Here is a 14,778-nt window from a genome sequence, read left to right on the forward strand (position 1 = left end):
CGGTTTCAGTCATGAAGTAAATGCTGCTCGGGCCAGCAGCACAACACGGCAACACAACACGGGCCCGGAAAATCGTATAACGGATTCGTTTAACGGAATTGGAATTTGAATTTATTTGGTGATAGCGCGTTGCGAGTTGCGAGCGCCCAAGCGGCGGCAACAGTTATTGTCTTGTTGTTGTTCTTGTTGCTGTCGTCGTCGTTTGTGTTGTTGTGCTCTGCTTGTCCTTTGCTCTCTCCTCTTGAGGCATACATAAAATTGTCAAAATTAGAAGCAGTTCAATTCAATTTGTGCGTGTTGCTGTTGCCGCTGTTGTTGTTGCTGTTGCTGTTGCTGCTGTTGCCGTTGTCGTAAAGTGTTTTTGTTTCTATTTAAGAATTCGTCCAGTCTTCGTTTTAAGCAAGCCGCTTTTTGGCCGGCACTCGAAACTCGATTTTCCTGGCGCTAATGTTGCCCACTTGGCGGTGTCTAGTTATTAAAGCAGAAGAACAACAACACCTGGCGCTTTAATTCCAGCACCAACAACAAAAATGATGGATTGGGGCATAAGACGTAAGTACTCCATGAAACGAGGGAAAGTGTATCACATTTGACTTGATATTTGCGAGTCCGGGAGTACTTAAAAGTATGCTATAGAATATGCTAACAAACTTTAACACCAACTTTATTTTCCTAGCACTTCGAAAATGTTTGCAAAACAGAAAAAAAAAAAAAAAACATTTTTTTATTATATTCTTTTTGATGCATGAATTTTGTGTGTGGTTAACAAAATTTTTTTTGCTAATGAAGTGTCATTTATTAGGGCAATTTCGGACAAATTGATGGTATAAGGAGGAATTTAATTTTCGAGTGGGAAAATCTAGGCTCTTGAAATGAATTCAATTATCATCAACTTGCTCATAATGTTGAAAATATAGTCAAACAAAAAGGAAAACGATTAACTAATGAACCTAAATTAGTTTCGAATTCCGATAAACCATCTAAAATCCGTCTATTACGAGTAATTGACGTATGTTTTACATGTACAGGTTAATACATTATTCAATCGCCGACCATGACGCTACTAAATGTCCTGATGACATTTCGTTTTTACTGGACATGTGAAAATAAGTGCGTTATTTGAGCAACATTTTCCCTGATCCTTATTTATGACATTAGAAAAATCACACAATAAAGTAAAGGAAAAAACAAGCGCTTTAGGACAACACAAATTGCAAAGGTCTGAATAAGCTCTTAAGGTTTTTGCTTGCAGACGTGGTTGCTCATAAATATTTTGCTTTAGCCACGCCTACTCCATCAGACGCCCACTCTGCCTCTGAGAAAAGCTTGCAAGCTGCACAGGCATAATTTTGATACCGCTCCCTTTGGAAAAGAAACTAAGCAGCTCCTCAACTCAAATTCCCATTTGACATCTGCCTCCATGAAGCTCATGTAGTGCAGTTCATGCTGAAGGTCGTTTCAATTTTTTTTGTCCAGCTTCAGTTAGAGATGGAAGCGTGACAGATATTGCTAAAAATAAAAATAAATTTATTTTATATTACATAATTTTTTTATTCAAACTTGTGAACCTCTACAAATGCCCCATTTTTGGTTAGTAAATCGATTTTAAGAATGCTACATACATTTTATTATTTTTTAACAGTAATATTGTAACATTGTGTAAAACATGTGTAGAAAATACGCCCTTTATTGAAACGCTTTTCCATAACTTACATAAAGAACCTATTTCGAAGTAAAAGTCCAATGATGTCTTCTTATGAGTCAAAATTTCTGAGTATTAAAAAAAAAAAAATTTTGGCGTTTGGAACATTGCGCAAAAAGGTCGACATTCTTTACAACCAAAAAAAAGCTTTATTGCTCAGCAAAAAATATAAATTTTTTTTTTTTTTTTAATATGTTTATTAGAGTAGGCCAATTTGTATGAAATAAAAAAATTCACCAAGCGCCTATGAAAATCGTAATCTACGATGAATTCTAAGAAGAATTGCCCAAGGAACCATGGGTGTAGAATCAATATCGAGCTTCCACTTAGCGACGGGCGCGGGCCCGAAATAAATTTTTAAAGCCCGTCCCGTTTCAAAAAGTCCCGACCCGAACCCAGCCCGAAATTATTGTATAACACAGACAAATTTTATTTTTTTATTATTATTTTTTCTATATTCTTAATTTTTTTTTTTCCAAAATCGAACAAAATTTGAAATTTACTTGTTGTTATGTAAAAACCTGATTTATTTTCTTTGCTAATTTTAGCGATTCATTGTAGAAAAATTACACTTAATAAACATATCGATGCGCATCGATAAAATAGATGCGTGAATGATATTAGCAGTGAATTATTACAGAAAAATTGTATCAATCCATATAAATATAAGTGTAAAATCGTGAATTTTCGGGCAGTACCGGGCTTCGGACTTTTAGCTAAGGCCCGGGCCCAAACAAAAAAAAAGCGTTTACGATTTGCAGGCCCGAAACCCGAGGTTTTTTTTGAAGAGGCCCGCGGGACATGAAGCCCGAAAAGGCCCGTGCCCATCTACTCCACTTTTTAAGGAGAAGTTCTACATGTATTTTATATTGTTTCATTTGCAATTCTTCTAAGAATTCATCGTAGATTACGATTTTTATAACCGCTTTGTCGCGAAAAAAAAATTGATGTAACCATATTTGTTTGTTTATACTAATTTAGTTTATACTATTGTTTATAATTGATTAACTCGTGCACATCCTTTTGAGTTAATAATGTGTCACGCACTGCAGCACGAGTCACGTTCAGCTCTATATTGATGTGTGCCACACTCCTCGCAGTTCTAGTTGCCTACAAATACGCTTAGGAATTTGGTAGAAGAACGGAGCTGTGGAAGGCAAATTGGGTTAAGACTTTGCTCCTTTTGCTATTGTTGTTCTCCTTCTTGTCCTTGTTAAACTTTTAAGCTTTAAGATGGCAGCAAAAATGCCATTAAAATATTGTAAAGGGCATTTGGCTATTAATATTAATTTTATTTAACAATGCGGTAGCAATCGAAATACAATTTTTTCTTGTCTAATTCTCGTGATATTTACAAGTTTATATCAAAAAACCAAAGGGTTGCAACCACATTGAGTAGTCATCTTAGTTATAGAAAAACAGCAATATTTAGCTGATATTTATAATGTATAAAATAAAATGTACTTATACATATGAGTAATTGTTTGGAACTAACTAAAATGTTTTCTAATTTTAATGCAAAATATTTTTGCCATTTTAAAGAAACTGACAGTTAAATTGAATTTACTAAAATCTCAACATTGCTAATGTAACTGTCTAAATATAAATATAAATGGATATAATATTATTTTATTTCATATACATTTCGATTAAAAGCCATTATATATTTACTCCAATTTTGTATAGAAAGATTACAAATATATTATGGTGTTTAAGTACCTTTCATAATATCTGTTTAATCTATCTAAAGTTTAGAATCTTAGATTCGAAATAATCCAGGGACTGAAAAGAATGATTATTGTTCAAAATAGCTACATAAAAAATCAACCATAAGGAGAAGCTCAATTTTTGTTTTGAATGTACCAAAATTTTTGTTATTTGTATATCTCTGCAAACAGCTAATAAACTTTTATTTGAGTATAAAAGAAAAAAATCCAAATTAATGGTTATTTAAAGACTTGATTTTTTAAATCACATTTAATAATTATTTGCGATCAAAAAAATTTAGAATAATAATTATTATTGATTTTTATTTTATTAATCTTTTATAAGAGTCTTTGAATTTTTTTTGAAAATTTTTTTTGGGAAAATTTTTCCATAGTTGGTGTAAAAAAAAGAGAACCAAGTGTGTAATTTTGATATTTTTATCTTGATTATAAGCGGATATATTCACAAAGACTTTTATTCAAATTTTTTCATATGACAAAAGTCTTTAAAGACTTTTATTTTATTCCTCAAAAATAAAAGTCTTTTGAGATTTTTTATTTTTAAAATCAGAAATAAAAGTCTTTACAGACTTTTAAATTATTCATCAAAAAAGACTTGAAAGACTTACTAAAGACTAATAAAATAAAAATCAAAAATAATGATTAATTTTAACTTTTATTTTTTTTTAAATAAAAATAACTATTAATTTGTATTTATAAAATAAAAGTCTTAAAATAACCATTAAAAGTGACTTTTTTGGATATTCCTCATAACAGTTATGGTCCCTGAAATAATCACATTCAATCGTATCCGTTGTTAACAGACCTCATCATAATTGTCATGATACTGCTCAATTGCTTTTCAAATTTCTCTTGTATGACACTTGTCAGACCAGAATAATTCGTGAAGAAGAGGAAGAGGAGCCAAATAGAGGAATGCTGCAGGCTAAACAAAACTCTTGTCAGCTACAGTCAGAAACAGAAGGCATTTCTGAGAGTTGCCAGCTTGATGATGGCTCACACACATACTCACAGATACAGATTTATATATAGGCATTGCAGCACGACCTCTATGGAATCATTGCCTACAGCATGCAAATGACACTCTTGGCTCTTAGCCAAACCCAAATACCAACTCTGAGGACGAGACATTCGTTTTTGCTTTGATTTGTTGTTATTACTATTAGCAGCATCATTTGCTAGATATGTGTATATATAGTTAATTTTGTGAAAATGAAAGTCCTGTGATTTGTCTCCTTCTCGGATCTCGTTTATTTTCGGAAATTGACTATTTATTTATGAATTGTGTGCCTGAATAAGTAAATGAATGCCATTAGTTTAATGCGTATAGTTTCGTTTGTTAAACAACCACACATTAATCTGTTTAATTTCCATGCATAGTAGAGATATCAAATGGGGGTAGTTTGGACTCAAACAATCCCTACAACCCTACAATTCAACTGACCCTATTAACCACCCCATAGACCCAAGAACAGTTAATTGCACCCAAAGCTTTAATGCAATTAACCGGTTCTTGAGATTCCTGGGAATGCGCTTCCTTGATCATTTAACTGATCTCGATTTGCGCTTTGAAATAGGCAACGCTTTTTGCATAAACTTTTGCACATTTTTACGCTTATAATTCGCAAATGGTTTAAGCGTTCGCTGATTGAGGTGCCGCTTGTTGCCAACAATCGGCCTTCCTTGTCTTGGGGAGCAGAAATGTTCAATGAACGTATAGTGAGGACATTGCTGCTGACACCAATGATATAATATTTGCCCCCGTTCGCTGATCTCGCAAGGATTAGTGTTCGGAATTTTTGGACAATGGCCCCCTTACTTTACAGGGGGTCGCCTATAGAATAAATTGGAAAAATACAGCAATATGAAATTTAACTCTTGAGTTTTTTTTAGTACTTGCTTTCGGGGTATGCAATTAAATCGAAATATAATGGTCTTGTGTTTAAGTTTATAACATTGCGGGTTTATTGCACATTTTTTATATCCTTTTTCCAGTTTCATGGGACTCCATCAAAAACTGCTCCTCCTTTTTTTTTCAGAAAATTCAACTCAAATGCAAGTTGGGCAACAATAAAGACGTTGGCTGTGCTCGTTAGCCGAAAAGTAGCTTCAAAAATACATATCTCATGTTTTTATGTCCACACACAGATACACACATCCGTTAAGCAGTGCGTGCTTGTGTGTGTGTATGCCCTATTGTTGGCATTTGTGGATTTTCTTTGTTTTTCTTGATATTCTTATTTTTTTTTGTGTGTGCTGGTCTGGGTATATCGATTGTATGAGAGAGCGTCAAATTATGATGATGATATACTCAGGTTGATTTATGCCCTCACATGAAAAAAGCTCTCTGCATTTGTTAATATGCAAATCTAGCCTAGATAAATGTGCTCTTGTTTTCTGTTGCTGTAGAAAAATTATCGAAAGCCACAGCGAGCGAGATAAAATTAAAATGCAGGCAATTAATATGGATTTTAAAGAATTTTAAATAGGACTTCATTTTTTTGCTTATCAATTATCACGAACGCAGATTTTCATTATTTGGAAAAACCTCTTTAATTGAAGTTTTTGGTTTTAAAAATATAAAGAATATTAATTATCTGTATTATTTTGCCTAAGTGGGATTCAACTTATTTAATATAAATTAATATTCTGCTGTCTTACTTTTATTTAAGTTATTTTGCGAAGATAAAATGGAAAATGTAAATAAGGCATAAAACACTCTTATAGCTCTACTAAATCAAAACTAGATCATATAGAATATTAACACTCTTTTCAAATACGTTATTGTTGAATATATAAATTATTAACATAAATTTAATATGATTTGTATTAATTTTTAATAATAAATCGCGACTTTAAACTCAATTTTCACAGCCGATAAATGCATTTAATTGGCTTATAGAATTTATAAAAACTACACTAAATACTACTTAGTAAAGAGTAAATATAAACTTTTTGATAATTATTAAATAATAAATTTTTGCACTATATGTACACTACTTATTTTATGAGCACGAGAATAGTTTATTAACATTTAAGTTTTCATTTAATAATTATTCACGAATATTTCTTCGGTGAGTCGAAATATACAAACTGAAAAGCTCTCAAGCTTTCTGTTAAAAAGCTTGCAAGTGATAAAGCATTCAATTTATCGTGTAATTTATAATATAGCCTTGACCGTTCCCCAGACATAGGGCATTTATTTAGTTGTACTGGCTGCATGCGTCTGAAACATTTGAATACGTGCGATTGCGAGTGTATGTGTATGTGTGTAAGTCCTGCGGCACACATACAAACAAGCTTTTGCTGTAACAGTGTGGTGAACGCACTTAAGCACACATACACAGAGAGTGTTTTAGCACACACCCATTGCTGACAGTGTAAACTAAATGTTGCTTAACACATATACAGAGAGGGAGAGATACACACACATATACACATACACATGTCAGTATATATACATATATATAATTTACTGTTGTTGCTTTATGCGCTGTATACTTTTTCGTTATTTCATTCATTCATTCATTTACCCATTCATTCACATACAGAGCAAGTCTGTCAGTCTGTAAGTGAGCCAGTAAGTGACTCAGTCAGTCAGGGCTTTTGCCTTTGCCCGCGTTGCTTATACGCTCCGTGTGCTGGCCGTGCGGATTGCTCAGTACTTAGTGCTCGGGTGTTCAGTGCTCAGTTATCCTTGTGCTGTGTCAACGCATTGTTGTGGCCAACCGGCGTCCGCCAGAGCAGCAGATGAGCTCAGTGTTCACCGGACGACGACGGTTAGTCACTCGACCAAGCTAAACAAATTATTAACCAAAAAAGAGTAAAGAATCAAAAGAAAAAATTATATTATTCGCGTCGGGTTCTTTGTGTTAAAAAGTGTGCTTCCTTTGTATCTGCCTTCAATTTGATTGCAGCTCTTTAATTTAATCTAATTTCTCGCTTTTATGCGCTGTCAGCTTTATTTTGATTTGAAATTTATTGTTGTTGTTGTCGTTGTTTCAGCGTTCCTTTGGGAGCAAATGGAATTTTCACATTTTTTTTTTGGCTTTATATGCGCGCAGTCCTGTCACGGCTCATAGCATTCTGTTGAAAAAAATTGAAAATTCTGAGGGCGGACTAAGCCCAGGCATTAATTTTATATTTACAATATAAAAAAATAGATAGATATTGTGTGAAAGCGAAAACAGAACTGTTCGTTTAATCCTTCGTTGACCCTGCCAAAACAAACAGACAAAAATCAATAATTTTTGTAGAGCTGAAACATTTTTGGCTTTTTCGATTAAAGGACAATATATAGTGTGTTTGTGTGTGTGTCTTTATACTGACCACTAGCCAAATGAGACAGACGACAAAACGAAAGTCATAAATCTTTGTGGGCTCTCTAATGTAATATTGCCTTACCGTCGATAAAAGTAAAATGCAGACAACCACAAAATTCAATCATATTTCATTTATTCCACACTATTAAAGCTTCGTTTTTTCGTGTTCCATTTTTCCTCCTTCTTTTGCTTTGTATGATTTCTATACCCTGTGGGCATTGAAAAAGCACAGAGTATATATTTGTATTAGTATCTTCAGTTCATTTAAAGATATTGGCGTAAATTTAAGCATACATATAGTATACCTCGTACTTTTTTAATCACAACATCTTAAAACGATCGATTAATAGACAAGGAAGGTATTTGAGAATCTCTTTTCCAACGGCAGCACTGGCTCCATCTAGAGTTCGTTGCTGGCAAGTTGTTATATGTGCATATGCTTAAATGTGTTCAGATCAGGCAATAATATCAAAACCGGTACTGGAAACGAAATTTAACGTTCCGAAAAATATCACATAGTTGTATTTAATAAATAATTACCGATAACATTTTGAAATTTTTAAAATTTCATAATTTTATCCAAAATAGAACCTTTTACAGAAATTCTCGTTTCTGCGTAGTATATGTCGGAGTGCTTAATTATTTCAGAGCTGATAACAGGGTATATAATAGTCGGTCGGCTTTATAATATCTCTTCCTTTTCGGCAATTTTCCTTCGTCTGTGGCTTCTGCCTTGAGTGTGGCAATTATGTTATTTTTATTGTTTCTGCTGCCAAATTGTCTAGCAAAATTGTTGATAGCCGCCTTGGGCGTCGCTCAACTGAATGGCTCGGCACAAAAGTGCGAAAGAAAATTGACTGGGGTTAAGGTTGAAGGTTGATGTCAAAGAAGGAATCCTCATGTACTTCGTTAATAACTTTTCGTTTAATTCGATTTTGTGAATCGATTACTTGTGTTTGCTTTCTTATTACTGCCGTTAGGGTCAATATTGAGATAAGATTAATGAAATATATCTCAGTGGGTTCATAAAATATAGATAGATGGCCGGCAAAGTTATTTTTAAGGTAGCTGACAGTTGATTTATCTGATTAAATAAATAATTACGGCAATTGAGTAATTTAAGACAGTAAAGTTTGTACATACCAAATAAATAGAACTGATGGATATGATTATATGCTCGGAATATTCGGCTTTTTTACTTATAATTGTTGAAAATGTGCAACTTTATATATTTCCAAAATTCAGTAAATATAGTGTCATATTTAATGCTGATAATAATAAATAATATAATTATAGTAAATTAGAATATGATTAGAATTGAAATTTATACTTATAACTTAAATCAAGGTGATTTACATTCAATTAAATATTTAATAGTTATGAAGTTAATATCAAATTTTTCTGGTGTAACCCGAAATTTAGATAGCAATTACTTGTTAGCTAATATATAATCTAGTGTTGACCTCAGCAATTCGGGTCCATGTTAACCACGTGCAATATTTATCACAAAGCTGTCGCAATGTGCTTTTCTTTTGCCAGGACTCGAGTCAAACTCTGCCATCGTTCTGTGGATGGCAGCAAAACTTGACTCATTAAATTTTCATTGTTTTAATTTGCGCAACTTGAGACTGCTTGTATGTGCATGTGTGTGTGCGAATGTGTACGGGTGTTTGAGTGCTTCGACTATTTGAATTAGTGTGTGCATGGCATGCGGAATTGAATAGCAAACATTTACAGTGTAAGGGCCAACATTCCAGTTGCTCTCGACACTTTGGTTTCTTGGTTAGCCAAATTCTAAAACTTGCTCGTTTCACGACTAATTTGGCTAATTTAACTACAGGGCACAGGCTAATGCCACTCCCACCATCAACTCAATAGCCAACTACCCATCGCCTGACGACCAGAATATCAATCTCGGTCAATTAGGAAACTCAAAAAGGAGCCCATTTCAATGGGGGTCTGTAAAAACTTTCTTAAAATTACTTTTAATTAAATTTTCATTTCTTTTTCCCCACAAGCTTTTCAGTTACAGTCCGTAGAATGAGGGGGAAATCGAGGGTATACAAAAGCTTTGATCTGTTCAAGATGATAAAAGAAGAATATTTGAGCATACTGTGAATTTTTTCATGTTATGCTAAATATTGTTTAAAGGCTGATTGTTTCAAGATGAAGAATAAATAGTAATTGAGAATAATATTTAAGCAGTATTTCCCAGGATAACTCAGTTTTAGAAGAAATAGATTTGATCTATAATAATAAGAAAAAAGATACGAAGTTGAGAGTGTAGAGTTTTCTATAAAGTTATGTTCAATAAAGCATTACGCATAATGGAGTATGGACTGTAAAGGATAATACCAAAAGACATTATCGCAATTTACAGAATAATGGAAAATGATATTATCGCTTTTATCGCAGTATATTCATATGGTACAATTCATATAATGGTACTGAAAAGCTGTCATTATGAGAGTAACAAATTAACAAATCCCATAGAATTAGTACCTACAGTTGTTCAGTGAGCGAAGAGTATTTTAAATTCAATCATGCTCGGAAAGTTCCGTGAAACCGTCAAATTACTTTTGTCATTAGAGGGAAAAGCTGGGCTAATATAAATTAATGTACGCAACGTTTGGTGACCACTTTCATGACGCAAACACAGACACGCACACACATACACAATCAAAGGGTTGTGGCCACAAGTGTGTGGCATACCTGGTGGCAATTTGGATAAAAGAGTGTGGCGTTTAAACTGGTGGGGGGAGGAGGACTTAGCGGGACTCGTAATGCAATATTTCCACATCGTCTCCTTTTGTTGCATTGTTTTGAGTGTTGGAAATTGCACACATCTCAGCTGCTTTTGCTTTCTGTTGCCAATTTATGCGCACTTATGCACGTGCCCACAAAAAGCCAACATACACACACTCACACAGACATCAGCAAACAAAACCCACATACAGTTACACACACATGAGCGCTTTCACACATGATTCTGACGCGTTGTTGACCAAATCAATTTCATGGCTCGCAGGCAGTTTTGCACTCTGCTGTGTCCTGTACCTTGAAATTTCCACTGTCAACATTGTGTGTGTAAGCATTGTGCATGTATTAGTGTGCGTGTGTGTGTTTTGCAAAAGCTGTTACCTGATGCCAAGCTGTTGACCAAGTCTGAACAATTAAAATGCTTTTCTTCCTGCTTTTATTGCTGACTCTCACAACGATTGTGCCCTTTCTGTTTTTGTACTTGATTTTATTTTTCAAATGTCAACTGCCAAAGATTCAGACACCTACAAAGACATCAGGACAAGTAGCTCTTTATATAAGACAGTTAACAGACAGTTATTTCTACGCTCTACAAAATTGTATATGATATGTAATTTGAATACCGTTGGATTATAATAAATCGTAGAAATCGCCCCAATTCTCTATTCAATAAAATTCTTTTATTTATTTGATTTCAATATTTATATATATCAAAAACTACAATATTGCTGATTTTAGAATTTAAATTTTCTATGAAAACAAACATATTTTCCTTTTTACCCTTCTTTTCTTGAAAAAGTGTGCAGAGTACATTTGCTGTTGGCATTATTTTTATTTAAATATTCTACCAGAGGTCGAGGATAGTCAAATGTCCTGTTTTGTAGGGGGTGGTTTGTCGTCCTGAAGCATTGCAACTGGTCATGCATACGAAATGAGCTCGTGGACACATGAAACACGCGCTGACTTTACTTAATTTTCAGCTAAGTTCAATTGTCTGATTGTTGATTGATTTAAAATTAACAGTTGTTGTTATACTATAGCTAGGTCATAAGTTACTTTCACGGACATTTTATTTAGCGAAAGCAACTGTCAATATTAATCAGTGGTAATTTATTGAAACTCAAAAAATATAAATGTAAATTCAATTACAGAATGTAATCGAATAAAAATCAACACCAGATGAACTTAATATCAAGCGTTGCAACAATTTTTAGAGTTAAAGTGAAGTTCGTCTATGGAGAAAATGAGAAGGGATTATGACTTATAAAAATATTAAATTTTGTGTAAATAATTTGTTGAGTTGTACAACTTTCTGGAAGCCTGTTCCTATTGTATAAAGTCTCTCAAACTCTAAGTCATGTTTGATTTTCCTTTCTTTAGTTATTCTATTTCCTTTACGATTATTATGTTTGTTCTTATTGTTTGCGGTTATAAAGTTCTAAGAAACTTTGCTGCTGCTATTGCTGTGATCTAAAGCCACAAAATCAAAGAACAAACCAAGAAAAAAGCCATACTGAACTCGTAAACTGCAAATAATAATGCCAAGAAAAACAAACCACATGCAATGAGCTGGTCAAGCCATTTCTACACACATTCTACAATAACAAATGTGGTTCTTTTGGCTGCGCAAAAAAGGTATTTCACACATAGAATTTTTGTTGTTCGTTCTTGGTGTTGTGTTTTGTTGTGTTCTTTCTTCCGTTTGGTGTTTGTAAAATTGAAACAGCTTCCCCCAGCGGCAAAAACCAATTTCCACATTGCACATACGTCCTGTGCACCGCCCACATCTGTTGAACTTCGTTTCAATTCAGTTTATAATAAGTTTTTCAACTTGTCATGCCCAACATTCCAGCATACATACTCTCTCTCTCTTTCTCCCTCTCCCTTTCATACCATCCCTTTCTCTCACGGTCTCTGCTGTTTGGCCTGATCCATGTCTGAAGCAATATCCAGTCTCGATTTTCCCTTCTGTACCGTTTCATGTTACGATGCATGCAGTTTTTCTCATCCAAAACTATGGCAACCGTGAAGTCAATGCACTATGGGCGATTTTTCAATTTAGGCGGCATAAACTCTAAATATGAAGCTAGTTACACTAAAATAAAATTAAAAATTTTTTTTTTTTTAAATTGTACCAATCCCTCCCCAATCGGCTCTGGGCAAAGATTCGACTTATTGGCAAAAACTCTAAAAGTGAAGCTATGCACTTGTCATTTTGTAAATATAATATCCATATAATACAAGATTTCTGGAAAAAAAAATTAGTCAATTGGGCAACGCCTTTACTTCCCGCCCTTAATTTGTACAAGCAAAATTACATTTTTTAAATGTGATTTATCCATGTGAATATTTATCCATACCAAACTTAATTAACTTTTAACAGTTTTGCTTATTTATAAGCTTTTAAAAGTCACCATACATTGGGCGCCAAATTTCACAAGCACTGCTTATGAAAAATCAGCTGACTTTGCAGAGCTGACACAAAAAAATAGAGTTGCCCCCCAACCGAAAATTTTTTTTTAATCTAAATGAAGTTACTACTTTTAATAAATTTAGGAATTTTTCGATTATGCAACCACGAAATCTTGGACTTTATGCCGCCAAAACCGAAAAATTGCCCATAGTACAATGGCGCGGGTTGCGGAGGGCATGACAGGGGGCGTCTCTCTGGCATCATATTTTGCATGGTTCGTTTAACATTCTGTACAATGCACAACAAGCAGCCAAAGAAAACAAAACAAAACAAACTAACAGCTCATATAGACACATGTATCTATGCTTTTGTGTCTGAACCTCAGTCGCTATTCAGTTGTTGTTATTGCAGCTGTCGACTTTGGAAATTTCATATCTACAAAGCTAGAAAATAACAAAAGTTGTCAGTTGACTGTCTCCCCTGTCTCCCTATCTCTTAATCTACCTGTATGCCTGTCCCATTTAATGGAATCTCTTTAATTCCATACTTAACTCTATCTGTTGCTTATATTTTATCGTTATTTACTGTCTTCTGTCAGAAACTGATGAAGCACGAACTTAATTTGATTTCGTTTTTGGAATTTATTCTTGGGAGCGCGAAGTAAAGTGATGAGACGCAATAAAGTTCCGATGCGATGAGATGTGCGAAATCGCCGGAATACGAGTATAACAGTATTGTCCCCGTATAACAGTGACAGCGCTTCTTGTGTTATAGCTAAACAGTCTTAATATTATTATTCCCTTCCTTATTATTATTGTTTTATTTTAAGAACTCTCAACACTTTTTTTTAAAACTTCGTTTTTTTTCCACAATCCTACATATTAGTTTGTTAAATGTCATTTAATAAATTCTTATTTATTATTTAAAAAACTGTAGTGCTTATGAACGAATCAATTTCATTTTTAAAATATTATGTGTACCTTTTATAAGACATCCCTTTATTCTTATTCTTTATTGTATATAATATTACTTTATGCTTTATTTTCCATTCAATTATTGTGCTTCAGCACTGACCCTGATCAATATGTGCTGCCACCACTGTATGACCCGATGCCTTTGTCAATTATATTTGCATTGCGGCAGCGGAGGTGGCATGTTCTGCCTCGCAGCTGTGGCAGCAACAGCTGCATTCGATTTGTCGAAACTGCACTTTTCAGTTAGATTTTGCAGCACAAAGGCCGCATAAAGCTGCAAGGCTGCCGTTGTATTTGCGGATTATATAAACTAAATAATAAATATATGAATCTAAAACGTAGTCTAACTTTTTAAATATTTACTCACTCGATCTCATTTACTCACTCTCTCCTCTTCTGTTTCTAAAACTTACAGGTTCCATCATGTTTCATGTGCGACGCCGTCCGGCGGATTCGCAGCCGCGTCGACGCAAGAAAAAACCCCTGGGAGCTGCGAACGGAGCGAATCATATGTCCGGCGATCGGGAGGGTCCCGTTCTGGTCGAGGTGACGCACAGTGGCGATGGCGGACGCCGCATTAAACTGGGCAGCGATCCGGTTGAAGTTGGTTCGGCCAATACGAATTGCCTGCAATTGTTTGGACCCTCCATACAACCAAGACACTGTCTCATCTCGTTGTTGGAAGGTGTTTGCACCGTGACACCGTTGCACACGGATGCGCTGACCTTCGTGAACGGCCATCACATTAGCCAGCCGACAATTTTGCATGTGAGTTGACATTTACATATACATTTTCATTCTCATTTCCTTTTTGTGGTTTGACCTTAACAATTTGGTTTTGAATACCCTGTAAGCATAACAAAGAAGTTAGTCACAGCAA

The 14,778-nt window shown here is 34.4% G+C and overlaps 1 protein-coding gene and 1 non-coding gene across 7 annotated transcripts in view; both read left to right on the plus strand.

The window, feature by feature from the left end:
- The window catches only part of LOC117791946 (afadin), a 55,240-nt gene that overhangs the window by 22,378 nt on the left and 18,084 nt on the right, over window positions 1–14,778 (plus strand). For all 6 annotated transcript variants that reach the window (XM_034631884.1, XM_034631885.1, XM_034631886.1 and 3 more), the window contains exon 7: window positions 14,314–14,666. In XM_034631884.1, the coding sequence (XP_034487775.1) occupies window positions 14,314–14,666 (353 nt within the window). The remainder of the gene's footprint in view (window positions 1–14,313; window positions 14,667–14,778) is intronic.
- Window positions 5,106–5,236, plus strand: LOC117793085. The gene has a single exon (XR_004618227.1). It is a non-coding gene; the product is annotated as a U4atac minor spliceosomal RNA (small nuclear RNA).

Source organism: Drosophila innubila (assembly GCF_004354385.1).
Source record: "Drosophila innubila isolate TH190305 chromosome 3R unlocalized genomic scaffold, UK_Dinn_1.0 2_E_3R, whole genome shotgun sequence".
In the NCBI taxonomy this organism is placed as follows: Eukaryota; Metazoa; Arthropoda; class Insecta; order Diptera; family Drosophilidae; genus Drosophila; species Drosophila innubila.